Genomic DNA, 13,986 nt, shown 5'->3' with positions numbered 1-13,986 from the left:
ATTAGGAGGAGAGAATCTTACAATTTTGAGTTGATTCAACCCTTCAAAGCGTGGCTCCGAATTCCTAAAAACTCGCAAAACCTCGTCTATTGCCAAATTGCCATTCTTGAAATTGGCACAGCAGCACTCTAGTCCAAACCAGCAAACATGAAGTTGTATCAGACTCGTCAAAATAAAAAGGCCCACTCTCTTCAATGACATCTTCAATACCCATCATTCCCATGTTCTGGTTTCCATTTTCTTGATTAATTCCTCAGAGCTTCGATATCACAGATGCTATCTCAATTAAATCTGCTCCCCTGAATTTTTTCAAAACTTCTGAAAACGCAGTATGCCTCCACACATACATCTTTTATATCCTGACAAAATAACAAATCATGACCCGCAGTAGCGTAATTTACTTTACACAAAGCGCAAATACCATCAACTGGAACATGACGAGCTATTAAATTCATCGATCAATCTTATGGTGTAGATTACGCACACCGTAAGTGGGTTTCCTGATTGTAATTTGTAGGTAAACTTGCGCGTTGTTAACTTTTTTCATGGTTTGATTTAATTTATTAGTAAATATTGGTCTTAGACGTTATAAGTTGTACAATTATTTAAGCTGCAACGTATATAATAATAAGAATATTATGCGCATATTAATAATGTATTTTTGTTTTTTAAATACTGTATTTAGTTTTATTTTTTTAACAAATAAAGAATTTTAAATACTTTCTTTAGTTAAGAGTTGTTGTTTCTAGAATGATAAAGAGTTGCCTCAGAAAAAAGTTGGGAAAATTAGTGAATTTTTTTTATATATATTACTAACAAGCGGGGGCGGAGCTACATAATAATAAAGCCCAGGTTACCCAATTTTTTTAAAAAAATTTATATGTAAATTTTGTATAATTTTGAAATAATATGATATTAGTCCGGATAGATCAATTTAAAATATTAAAAGATTTTAGAGTTTAAAATTCTAGTCCGGGTAGAGCCATATTTCTGGTTCCGCCACTGCTAACAAGCATATGAAATTAAATATAAATATCAAATATGAAGTTAGATCAAAATTGAAAAAAAGAATGGTTTTGTGATAGGTCATATAAAAATTCAATGGTCTAAGGGTATTATGTTTTATTTTATATCAGCGACTGGACACGCACATTGTGTATTTAATATAATACATAAATATTATGTCTTAGAGATTTTTTTATTTCTCAAATTTAGTTATGACATTTACAAAATTAAATATGATTTAATAAGATTAATTTTTATAATTATGAAATATGAAAATTTAACAAAGCTTTAGAATATTAAATAAAAATATAAACAAATAACAATGTAATAAATAAAACACGGTTATTTTTCTTTTTTAAGAGTTAAATCGAATAAGAAATATAAATTATTATAATCAAATGCGAGAGAGGTAATCATATGTATAATTTTTATTGTAGATGTAACATAACTCCACATAAAATACAATAGATAGTAGATGTAACTGTAGAGATGTAAATGAACCAAACCGTTTGTGAGCTATTCGAAGCTCGATTCGATAAAAGCTCGTTTGAGCTCGTTTAATGAGGCTTGTTAAGATAAACAAACCAAACTCAAGCTTTACATTATTCGGCTCGTTATCTCGTGAATGTTTTCGTTGGTAAGTTCATGAGTAATCTTTTAGATGAAAAAATAATAGTTTTGATATTTGATTTATTGATTTTGCATATTATTTATGAAATATATAGAAAAATCTATTAAATTTATTTATTATAATAAATTTACAAATTTTAATAAGAATAATATATTTTTCTTTAAATATATAATTTATTTTTAATTAATTTAATGAAAATTTAAATGTATAATTCATATTTATTAAGCTTGTTTAAGTTCGATAAAGGCTTGAATAAGCTCGTGAGCCATGCATATATTCGTTAAATAAAGCTCGAGCTCGGCTCGATTATAAACGAGCCAATTTTAAACATTCAAGAGTTCGGCTCGGCTCGACTCGATTACATACCTAAATGTAAGAAATTGACTAAACGCCAACGTATAGACAAGAGTAGTTTGTTTTGGGGATATATTTTAAAAGACAAAAACTTGTGTTAAATGGTCTCACGGGTCGTATTTTGTGATACGGATGGGTCATCCACGAAAAGTATTATCTTTTATGCTAAGATTATTACTTTTTATTGTGAATATCGGTAGTATTGACCGGTCTCACAGATAAAAATTTGTAAGACCGTCTCACAAGATACCTAATCATTTTAAAATCGAAAAAAGATTATAAGTTGATAAGACATAATAATAAACACAAAAACTCAAGTGAGATGGTTTTACTGGTCAATTTTGTGATACATATATTTTATTTAAGTCACTCATGAAAAATATTATTTTTTATGTCAAAAGTATTACTTTTTATTATAAATATCGACATAGTTGATCCGTCTCACGAAAAAAAATCGTATAGTAAATACCTAGTCAATAATAAATGAAGAATAATTAAGGAATACCACTTTTTGATTCGGTGAAACTATTACTACATCAAAGTTTTGTGGACCATAAAAAAAGGTTGATCTATTTTAAGATTCGGTGAAGTGTTTCCTTCTATATGTTCGACAAAGAAATCTCTCCAAATTTAGTTCTATTCAAATCTTAAATAAATTTTAAAGAAAAAAAAAACAACTTGTTATCCGTCATCACATTAAAATATGGCATTAACTCAATAATTTTCTTTATATTTTAATTCAAGGAGTGCTTCAAATTTAAATTGTCTCCAAGTAATTAGAAAAAAAATAATAAGCGACTGATTCAAAATTTATTGCAACGTACGAACCAAAGCACACAATAAATATACTTATAATACATTGAAAATTCGGAATATTAAGGTTAAGATAAGTTCGCACCCCCAAAGATTTAAAGCAATCAAATTTAGACATGATTATGGAATTCCTATTTGCATAGGTCCTTTTGTTCTAAGCCATATGAATTTCTATTAATCTATTGATTGGAAGTGTAATAAGAGTTTCATTAAATTCAATAATAATTACGAGCCTGCTCAAATTAAACCCGTAAATAATATTTCCACCTCATAAAAATAAAAAGTGCTGACTTGTTAGATTTTTAAAATGTACCATAAGAAACTACCCCTGTAAACGAAATTATAACATCAACCAATCCGAAACTTTCGGAATTTTAATTCGAAACTTTGGGAATTCACCCATCCCTTGTCCAAAATTCGGATTGGTTGATGTTATAACCACCAAAATTCGGCAAAATGCAACTATTATTATTACCACTATAATTGAAGCCACCATTAGCCGGATTCTGGTTCAAAATCGCAGCGGCCTCGTCAAACGTCGTGAACCCTTCCACGTCCAGATTTGAAACGCCTTCAAAGGTGGTGATCGGCACGGGCAGCGGCGGAAGCCCTGACAGAGAACTGGAACTCTGTGCGTGCATCAAATCATTTGCTCTCATCGTTACATTATTAATCAATTCACCTAAGGCTGCCATGTACTGCTCTAGCTCCTCCACATCCATGGAATCTACTAGCTCGTCCCACCAGAAACTTCCTCCCAGTTTGTACCCATAACCCTCCGCCTCGATCATCTCCTTCCGCTTCTTCTCGGCATCCAGCTCCTTGCACATGTCCAAATAATGCTTGTTAAAATCCCTTACCTTTGCCGTGGAGGCGCAGTTCTCCCGACCATCGCCACGGCTTCCGGGCTCCGACATCTCTTTCAGGAAGCGGTCGATCACTGCATCCTTCGTGGGATGTCCGAACGTGAAAACACGCTTCCCTAACGAGTGGACAATGATGGCTACTTCGGCCCCGCTGAGGATGCAGAGTTCGCTCGCTTTCTTGAACAACCCCACGCGCCGCTTGGAGAAGGTTACTTGCCGGTTGCTCAGGTTCTCAATTTTCTTGATTTCAATCTTTTTCCGACCTTGGGTGGTCTTCTTCTTCAACGTCATGTTGAGTAGTATGTTCTTTAGCTAATGAAAAGATTGTAAATAACATAAAATACCCAAAGGAGAAAATCTCGACTTACTTATATTTAGAAACATATGTTTGACATAACTAACACAAAATCGTTTCCTTAATTAAAAGATCCGTGAGTAGATACCTAGTCACGTTTCAATTTTCCCCTAGCTAATTTACCACACAAAAATTCCTTCGCATTAACTACTCTGACATCCAAAATTCTCAAATTTAATTATTGTAGCAATAATGCCAACTAGGCCTGCATAGCAGTTATCATCATTAATTCTTTCTCAAAAATCATATATTTTGAAGCAAACTATTAAAAACTGAGGAGATATATAAATGAACATTCTTGAATTACTCCAGTTTCCGACCTGTTTTAATTAAATTTATTAAATAAAAGTTATTTACAAAAACCTAAAAACAAAATGGAAATATTTAACCTAATATATATGTATGCTTAGAAAGAAGAAATTTCCTCCGTAACTTTAGTAGATCGGAATGATTTTTTGGATCCCTTCAACTAAAAAAGAAAAGTAAGCGAAGTCAAAGTGGACGAATCAATGTAATCCTTGTTTTCACATTGATCGTTGATTTATTAATCATAATTAGATTCGGTCGAGCAATTAATTGTATTTTAACCAACTCTAAAATCAAGTCATAATTGATATATTGAAATTAATTTAATAATAATTTTTTTTAAAAAAAATAAAATGAAGTTTAAAATAAAAATTATCAATTTTTAAATTTTAAAATAAAAATTATCAATTTTTTTAAATTGAAATGTAAAAAGAAGATATAATGAAAAAATAAAGGTAAAATATAGAGTTATGTGGATAAAGAATATTCTTCGGATTATAAATTTTTTTTGAAAAATAAACAAAAGTTAATAGTATAGATATTAAAATATATTAAATTTTGAAATTGAAACATATCTACCGACATTCAAAAACTTTAGTTGTATATCATAAAAGCAAAAACTTGTATGAGACGGTCTTACGGTCGTATTTTGTGAGACCGGTATCTTATTTGGGTCATCCATGAAAAATTATTACTTTTTATGCTAAGAGCTTTTTATTGTGAATATCGGTAAAATTGACCCGTCTCACAAATACCGTTTCACAAGAAACCTACTCAGGAGTCACCAGAGAAATACTTTCTTTTCTATATCAATTTAATATTTAGATATATTTAGTAGGTGTCGGATACAATTAATATGTGTGTGCCCTACAGTTTTTTTTTAATAATTTACAATTTATAATAAAATAATTTCTATGCAAACTAAAAATAGAACTAAATTAAGTATAATACTTTTTATATTACACTAATTTTGGACTATATATATATGTGTGTGTGTGTATTTGAAACAACATATGTACATGTGTGTATATTTGAAACTAAATATGTATATGTATGTATTTGTTGCAGACATGGATCCATATGACTGCATTCATGCATGCATCGCCTCACAACTTTGTCTCTTTTACCAAAATAGATAAAATCCGAACCCTAATCGAGGTAAATGAAAACATACAAGATTTTATATATATGTAGAGTACTTGTCCATGTATCAGTTTACATGGGAAACTGTGGTCTCCATTAATGCGAAATTAATTCACCACCAAACCTCACCAATTCGCATTTATAAAGTGGTTGAATCCTCCCGATCAGTGAGCATACTTCTGTGGAAAAGAGGTCCATTTCTCGAGTTATTATTATGAGTAAAGAGAGTGCGATTCCAGTAGGTTCTTCCCCGGCAGAAATGGGTGCGAATGAGGCAGATAGAAGCGGCTCCTCCATGCGCACGGTGGAGACGCTGCTAAGGATTCTTCCGATGGTCCTTTGTGTGGTGGCGCTTGTTGTCATGCTTAAGAATTCACAGAGTAACGAGTACGGCTCCTTGTCTTATTCCGATCTTGGAGCCTTCAGGTACGTAATTTCCTGAAAATTTTAAAATTACATATATTTTGTTTGGGATGTGTAATATGTAAAATGATAAATTATACATTTGTTTATTTATTTAATTGTAGATATTTGGTGCATGCGAGTGGGATTTGTGCCGGCTACTCACTTCTGTCGGCTATTGCAGCGGCGGTCTCCCGGCAGACCAACTTCTCCATGGCGTGGGCTTTCTTTCTCCTCGACCAGGTTTGTCTGCAATTGATTGGATTCCATTAATTTTTCATTAAGATTAAGATTTGGAAATTATTTAATCGATTTATGTAGTAACCATTAATAGATAAGTTTAATCTAATATGATAATCTGTTGGTTTGAATCACATTTAAATATCTGGATTTAAGAGCTTATTTTGTCCCTAGATCTTGCAACTAGGATTGTTTTTCAATCAGATTAGTACCATCGATGTAAAATAGATTCAACTGAGATACCATTCGTGAATATAAAATAAAGAACATCTTTTTGTTTTTGGATAGTTGGGAGAGGGACAACCACATTCCAATCTCGTCTTCTTTTATAATATCTTGTATTCCTCTAGCATACTTCAGGGCTTCAGATGCAATGAAATCAGCAACTCGATTTGTTCTCTATATGTCTTCTTAATGCTAGCTTCCCAATCTCTAGCAAGGGTGGTTTGCATTTGGAAATTTTAATTTCTATTTGTTTGAAAAGAAATGAGAATGGCGCATAATCTGTAAAGAGTTATGTTATAGTATAACCTCATTTTCCTTGATGAAATTATTCAGAAAGAAAATTTTCTTGGGTTGATCTTTCTTAGCGCAGCTGCTCACTTACATCATCCTTGCGGCGGGAGCCATATCTACTGAAGTGGTGTACTTAGCATACAAAGGCGACACAGCCATAACGTGGAGTGAGACTTGCAGCTCGTTCGGCGGGTTCTGCCGCAAGGCCACTGCATCCATAGCCATCACGTTCATCGTAACCCTTTGTTATGCTGGCCTTTCACTCATTTCCTCCTACAGGCTTTTCAGCCAATTCGAAGCACCCGTTGCATACACTGATAAAGGGATTGAAATCGCCACATTTCAGACTTGATTTGCCCATATGATTTGGATTGAATCTGAAAAGTTAGAAATGTATAACACTATAATGTTTGCCACGAATAATATTAAGGTAGAAATAATAGTTGTGTGCTTTTTTATGTGCTTATTTTTCTTAATTGGGTGGTGAATACAATCTTGTGCTTCTCCTTATAATCCTGAATCCTCCTACATTGTGCACATATGATCAATTAGCCATGTGTTAACCAGGCCGCAGGGGAAGCGCCTATGTGCCTTGGAGTTTTCCAGAGTTGTGAGGCGACCGTGAGGAGTCGCCTCACGACGCTGTTTGACAAGAGTTGCGATTTTTCATGGATTTTTGCCGCCAAAAAATATCTTTTGGTCATATTTTCGGCATTTATAAAGAGCATTTGCATTCATATAGGACTTATTTTTCTTCTTTCTCTCTAAAAGCGAAATATGCTTCATTTTTTGTATAATATTTGTTATTTGTAGTGTTATTATTACAAGTTGGAAGTTATTGTATTTTGAGATACTAGTTATCATATCCTGTAAACATCATGCAGGTGACAAATTCGTCTTTTAAGGACAAATAATTGTCTATTGCTTCAAATTCGATAACATAGTTTATTGAGTATTGTTATTTTCAGATTGTAAATTCCGTGAAGTTTTACTGATAATTACGGAGAAATCCCCACCAACAATTTTCTAACACTTTGTATTCCTATTTAGATATTAATTAAGTATATTTTATTCCATTGCTAGCATACGATTAAATTATGTCAAAAACAAAAGAACCTTCGATGATTCTCGAGGGGGTCCGCTTAGAAGATTCCGGTCAATACGATATATTTGAAAAATCAATTATATGGATTCAAACAACAAATTGAAGGTCAATGATTCCCAGAAGTTTGAACGCTTCACATCAAATCTAAAATAAAAAATAAAAAATAAAAATTCATAAGAGACCATCTTGAAAATCAATTTTATGATTCTCAAGAATTTTGTACAGAATTTCTTTGACCACGTTATCAAAATTCGGACTTTTTTTTTCTTCTAAAGTCCTTTCATATTCTCTCGTTACCTTACTTCTCTTCTCTTCCTTCTCATAGTATCATATTCTCTTTTTTCATTTATCTAAATCACTCTCTCTGATTTTCAAAATATATCTCTATATATATTTTCTTTTATGCTTTTGAGATTTTTTATTTTTTGGTTGATATCTCATTTAATAATTTTTTATTATAATATCATATGAAATTTTGAATTCTAAAATTGATTTTGTAATTTTTAATTTGTGATTTATACAAATAAATATAATATTCAATAATAATAAAAGATGATAAAAAAAATAATGTCTTTTAATTTTTAATAGTTGAATAGTCTAGCAATAAATATGATAAAAAATAAAATAAAAATTAATATTTTAAACTATAATTCACAAAGAATATTTATGATATAATTGATAAAATAATTTTTTTTAAAATTACATTTTATTTTTTTTATTTTATAACTTTGAAATTCTAAAAAGTTTATAAAATTAAAATTATAAAGTTTTTAATAAAATTACTACACTAGATAAAATAAAATCACAAAATTTTATTAGTTTATAGAATTGAAATAGTAATTTTTTAAATACATAAAATTAAAATTTTATTAACTTTTTGACTAATTGATTTTTAATTCTTTTTAGCATTTTCAGTTAATATGTAAAATATTTTATTTTATAAAAAATTATATTTACACAATGATAAATAATATAATTTTCACGTTAATATATATATATTATCAATTCAAACACAATGTTATAGATTAATACAATGATATATTTTTAAAAATTTACAAACATACATACAAATCTACATAAATACACACACACATATATATTATTTAACTTTTAAATTATTAATTTTATTAATTAAAATAAATTTTTAAAAAATATTTCAAACAGAATATGTTATCAACAATTATTTATTAGTTCAAAAAATTATTAAAATATAAGAAATTGATATTTACACTCCATTTAATATTATCTACACTCCACTACGTAGATATTTGTCAAATTTATTCATAGTACAAATATAAAAAATGAAATATAAATATCGAACTCCCATTAATATGTCCCGTAAGAGTTAATACTAACTTTGTATATGTCATATTTGTATCGTTTCCTAAAGGTTGGATTTCTATTTCTCTTTTACTTTCTATTAGAAAATATATATCAGGAAAGTAGTCAAATTTATTTCACCTATAAAACAGCACCTGACAAAATTTCTAAACTAGCTATTGTCCAAAGTTCTTACTCTTTGCTAACTCAGCTATTTGCAGGTGTGATTCGCTATCATATACGCTTCTTTTTTGAACTTTCAAAAATGATACAAGAGTATCACTTAATGATGACTAATTTATACACACCATTTGGCGAATTCTTTGCCAAAAACGAGTTTCTTGTCGAGGAGGTGGCGATATGAACCCCTCCATTGTTTGTTCGACTGAAGGGCCAATTTCTTGGACGAGCTTCACAGATTCTGACAGACGATGAAGCAGGTTCACCAAGGCGATTACTTCGTTTCTTTGCAGTTGCAGCTGCTGGGAAGATAGAAATTTAGAAATGCATATAGCCATTGTGAGAATTGTATTGAAGATGGGTAGGGGATTATTAGATTTTTGACATGAAACTTACAGGCTGGTTTTGCTGATTCTTGCCATCGATGGAGAAGAGAATCTTCAATGCGGTTCCAAGGCCGAGCACCTGAAGTTTGCCCCAAAGACGACATTTCTCACATCCAACACAATCCATCAGAGCACTGCAATATCAAGAACATAGGCTAAACGTTGCCGTCAAGATCTATAAAAATCCAGCACAAAGAACAAAAAATCCTAAACTACATAGTGTACACCAAATTTTATGACATATTATACACATGCTATAGAAAGTACTAACTTTTAAAGAAGTTATCATGAACTTTGAATTCACTCGCCTACAACTCAGTTACCCATCATCCATTGAATCACAGAGCATCAAATTTCGTGAAATCAATAGCTGATGATTCTATACGGTGACAATAAATTAAATTCAGACCTGATGTTTTTGAAGTTCTTCTGAATCTCAAGCTTCAGTTCAGGTCCACTTTGACCTTGCCACAACTTAGCTTCATCAAATGGAAGTGGGCATGCAGCCTGCAGTTTTGGATTGTAAACTAGTTGACGCATTAAAGACTCTGCTTTCAGGTCCTCCTCAAGGTTACCAGTATCGTACTCTGCCTGCTCCAAGTAAGTTGCAGCCTAGATCATATATGAAGAGATGAACATTACACCCCGTATAACTAGGGAAAATCATTATAAATTCAGAAAGAACAAACGCTTACTTTTGCCACAGCTCGGAGAACAAACATGAAAGTGAAGTATAAGTTTCTAACACGATCCGGAAACCGAAAAACACGATCATACATCAACTCCAGATTCCTGCCCCACTGACATTGCACACATAAAACAGGTTTTTGGTTAACACGGTCCAAGTAAGATGGTTAAATGTCTATGATGAATTGAAACAATGCTTCAAAACAAGTTTTTAAGGAAATATTTTTTTATATACAATGAGGGTGGAAAACTTTCCTAACTAATCTAACTACAACCCACACGAGTGAGATTTGAACTCAAGATCATATGGGTCTTGGGGCAAGGGATTTGAACTCAAGATCATATGGGTCTTGGGGCCTTTCCCTTGCCACTAAGCCAAGAGATCCTTGGAATTTTAAGAAAAATTTTGAGATTTGAACTCCAGACCATATGGGTCATGGGGCCTTTCCCTTGCCACTAAGCCAAGAGATCCTTGGAGTTTAAAGAAAAAATTTGATGTCACAAAATTTCAACTGTATACTTTTACAGGAGATTCAAGAAAGTTGCTAAAACTAACAAAAAAATATAAGAATCTAATTAAAATTTTAAAAATACAAGGGGAAGCTGAAGCAAACCAGATTTTTAGTTTCATCAAGCAGGTAGTCTGAACCAATATGAATTGAGATTGAGGAGTGAAGCCCTGAAATTAACTTGTATAACACTCTTTTCTCCGGACAAATTTCTCCAGATGTATCTACAATATATAAAAAATAAAAGATAGTTTAGTCCACATACAATTTGAGAATGTTATAGAACTTCTATTTATTACTCAAGTACTGTTTCTAAAATCTCCATGCAGACCCAGAAATCATGTTTGGTAGCCACCGAATTAAAAAAAAAAAAGAAGGAATTACACAGACACACACATGTCGGAACTTCTTGATCTGTGCATTACACACAGCATCAGCTAAAAGTAACTCCAGAAGAAATTTAGAAAAGAATAAACATCACACGAATTAATAGACATCATACAGCACTAAAAAAAGAACCTCCTCAATTTATGAGGCAACCACTAAAACAGATTGTTTGTTTGCTAAAATTCAGATTTTCAAACCATATATAACTGAAGAGACAAGAAACAAACATTTTGGACAGTTTTCAGAATATATCGCATCCCATATCCTTCTGGCTGATGCCCCAGTATAGCCAGTATATCGTTCAGGATTCAATTGCAGATTAACATATGTCATCTCACCTGCAAAATAGAGAACATATTCTTTATTGTCAACACGATTCTCCATGCACTTGGAAAAAAGTTTAAGAAACTAAAACAAAGTGATTGTAATCAGCAAGCGTCCAAAAGGTTCAATTACAACTGTAAGGCACAGACAGTTTCAGGTCGAGTTTACAGAGGAATGCAAACATGATTAACAGAGAAAAAGGGAAAACCACAACATATGTTTTGATGGTTAGACCCTCAAAATTTGTAAAGCAAGCAACAGCAATACATAATTATAATCTGAATGCTAGAAAAAGGATAAAGGAATTTTACGGTTATCAGTCTCGTCATCATGAGTCCAAGGATTATCCACTTCAACCCATCCCCTAAAGGCCTTTGAATCTAGTGTCCGATCAACGACATCCTGTTGGTTCTCCTCTTGACATTTTAAATCACGCGACGGAAGGCCGTACAGCATCGCCTTCTTAAAGGGTTCAGGAAATTCATCTTCAGGGCATTCACATACACTACAATCACGTAACTTGCACATGCCATCATCAGGCCAAAAGGGGCAGTCACACCACAACTTAACCTGTTATATTTAATGAGTAACATTAGATCTAAGGACTCATGCGGCAGTGTCAAATGGTTATTTTTTTCAATTTAGTGGATAAGCAATTCGGATCTTGTTTGCAGGCTTCCCCACCAACATTTAATAAGCTCAAATTATTTTCAGAACAAGAATTTTAGTTGCATCAAATCAATCCTAACAAATTGTAAGTTTCTATTTTAAGTAAGAGCAACACATCAACATATGGCGGTGGACCCTTGATCTCTACCATAAATGACTTTTGACATGACACCATTCAGAATATCCTAAATTTGGTAACAAAAGTCAATACCAACCTTAAAATATCGGAAAAATGGAGTTTTAACGAGCTCTTGAAGTAAAGGATGCAGAACTGCCACATTTATAGTGTCCACTGTCTCATAATCACAACAGCAGTCCTCAACGATGCCTGTATATTTTCTAGAATCCTGCACAAGAGGCAAGTAAAATATTGAGAAATTCACCTAAAACAGCAGTTGCTGTCTAACCGGAAGAGCAACGGAAATTGCTAGATTCACAGCCTACTGCTGACGCATAGAACCAATACAAATACAATAAAGCAGCCGTAAGAAGAAAGAAATGCAAAAGTGAGATAGAACAAAACAAGCAAATATATTGAAATCACCAGTCTCCAACAACCAAAGACAGGTTTGCATCCAAAGCTCGCACGTGCAAGGATGAAACAATTCTTGGCAAAATAGCCTCACGACTAAGCATATTAATAATTTCTCAAATAAATTTATCAAAGAAATAAATCTCACAACACCCCGCCCCCACCCCAAACCCCACCAAATTGGTTTAAAAATTTTAACAAGACACGTAAATTAATTGTCAAGCACTTCTTCCCCCAAAATCAAAATCTTTGTTCTGCTCACACATCCCAAGCATTGAATCCCACAAGAAACAAGACAGAAGAGCTCAACTGCACAACTGGAAATTGAAAAGAAAAACGAAAAGGGAAAAATTCGGGACCTGAGAGCACTGGCAAGATTTATGATTACGATCATGCTTCAATGTTAGCGACACCGCCACCATTAACACCACCACGGCTCCTATTACAGCCCATTTCCTCTTCCACCCTTTGACCTCTATTGATTTCTTTGTCTTCTTGTTATTATCCACAACGACCTTAGCTTCCGCCATGTCAGATCAACTCAGAAAACACAGTTCGTTCCGCTGCAAGTACACATAAGCCCCCAGCAAGCTACGAAAAAAAACCCCCAAGAAATTCAGAATACCTCAAATAAGCAACCTGGTTCCAATTTTCGGGACCAATATTTATAAAATTTGGAGCTTTATACATGATGCATAACAGTAATTATATAGATACACACACACACACAAGCGATCAAGGCATTTGAATTACAAGAAAGGTTTCGGCTTTGGGTCAAAGCAGAGGGCGGGTGCCAACGGGTTTTCCCCCATGACGGTGAGGTGTTAGGGTAGCCCGCACTCGGCGCAGAGGCGCGTGGGAGTACGACGGGATACGTGTCGATTACGTAAAGCGCGTTGTCAGCACGAACGAAGCCGGGGAAACTTGAGAACAAACGCGTACCAAAATGACGATAATCGGACCAATGGGAAATGAGTATTTCACCACGTACACCGAATAATTTCATGCTAGGGGCTACCCATTGCATATTATATTACATGGTCATACCAGATATTCACCCTCTCAAATTTATTTATCAGGAAAATATTATAATATTAATAATTCCACCGGTTCATATTTGGGATGCTTTTCTTTTCCTTGGATAATTTTTTTATTAATTTATTTGTGAGTGGCCATATAATATTGAGTGAGTCTCATGTAAGACCGTCTCACGGATCCTTGAGACGGATCAACCTTACTAATATTCACAATAAAAA

General features: G+C 32.9%; 3 protein-coding genes across 5 annotated transcripts; 1 reads left to right on the top strand and 2 right to left on the bottom strand.

Annotated features, from left to right (window-relative positions):
* Window positions 1–3,051: 3,051 nt before the first annotated feature.
* Window positions 3,052–3,975, bottom strand: LOC140987208 (agamous-like MADS-box protein AGL29). Its single transcript, XM_073455628.1, has one exon. It carries the CDS (start codon window positions 3,958–3,960, stop codon window positions 3,199–3,201), a length of 762 nt encoding a protein of 253 aa, XP_073311729.1. The 5' UTR covers window positions 3,961–3,975; the 3' UTR covers window positions 3,052–3,198.
* Window positions 3,976–5,635: 1,660 nt separating this feature from the next.
* On the top strand, window positions 5,636–7,097 carry LOC140988096 (CASP-like protein 2A1). Its single transcript, XM_073457013.1, has 3 exons — window positions 5,636–5,899; window positions 6,001–6,118; window positions 6,711–7,097. Exons 1-3 carry the CDS (start codon window positions 5,688–5,690, stop codon window positions 6,981–6,983), a joined length of 603 nt encoding a protein of 200 aa, XP_073313114.1. The 5' UTR covers window positions 5,636–5,687; the 3' UTR covers window positions 6,984–7,097.
* Window positions 7,098–9,168: 2,071 nt separating this feature from the next.
* LOC140988594 (endoplasmic reticulum oxidoreductin-1-like) lies at window positions 9,169–13,699 on the bottom strand. Of its 3 annotated transcripts, XM_073457610.1 has the most exons (10): window positions 13,484–13,699; window positions 13,090–13,321; window positions 12,414–12,545; window positions 11,841–12,099; window positions 11,433–11,543; window positions 10,924–11,042; window positions 10,318–10,422; window positions 10,032–10,234; window positions 9,633–9,756; window positions 9,169–9,538 (listed from the first exon to the last, which is right to left on the bottom strand). In XM_073457610.1, exons 2-10 carry the CDS (start codon window positions 13,258–13,260, stop codon window positions 9,350–9,352), a joined length of 1,413 nt encoding a protein of 470 aa, XP_073313711.1. In that variant the 5' UTR covers window positions 13,261–13,321; window positions 13,484–13,699; the 3' UTR covers window positions 9,169–9,349. The 3 variants fall into 3 exon arrangements, with proteins under 3 accessions (XP_073313711.1, XP_073313710.1, XP_073313712.1); XM_073457609.1 differs by lacking the exon at window positions 13,484–13,699 and having other exon boundaries at window positions 13,090–13,477; XM_073457611.1 differs by lacking the exon at window positions 13,484–13,699 and having other exon boundaries at window positions 9,169–9,535; window positions 13,090–13,477.
* Window positions 13,700–13,986: the final 287 nt, after the last annotated feature.

This window comes from Primulina huaijiensis, chromosome 11 (assembly GCF_012295235.1).
Source record: "Primulina huaijiensis isolate GDHJ02 chromosome 11, ASM1229523v2, whole genome shotgun sequence".
Classification (NCBI taxonomy): domain Eukaryota; kingdom Viridiplantae; phylum Streptophyta; class Magnoliopsida; order Lamiales; family Gesneriaceae; genus Primulina; species Primulina huaijiensis.
This window is presented reverse-complemented; position numbering and strand designations above follow the sequence as displayed.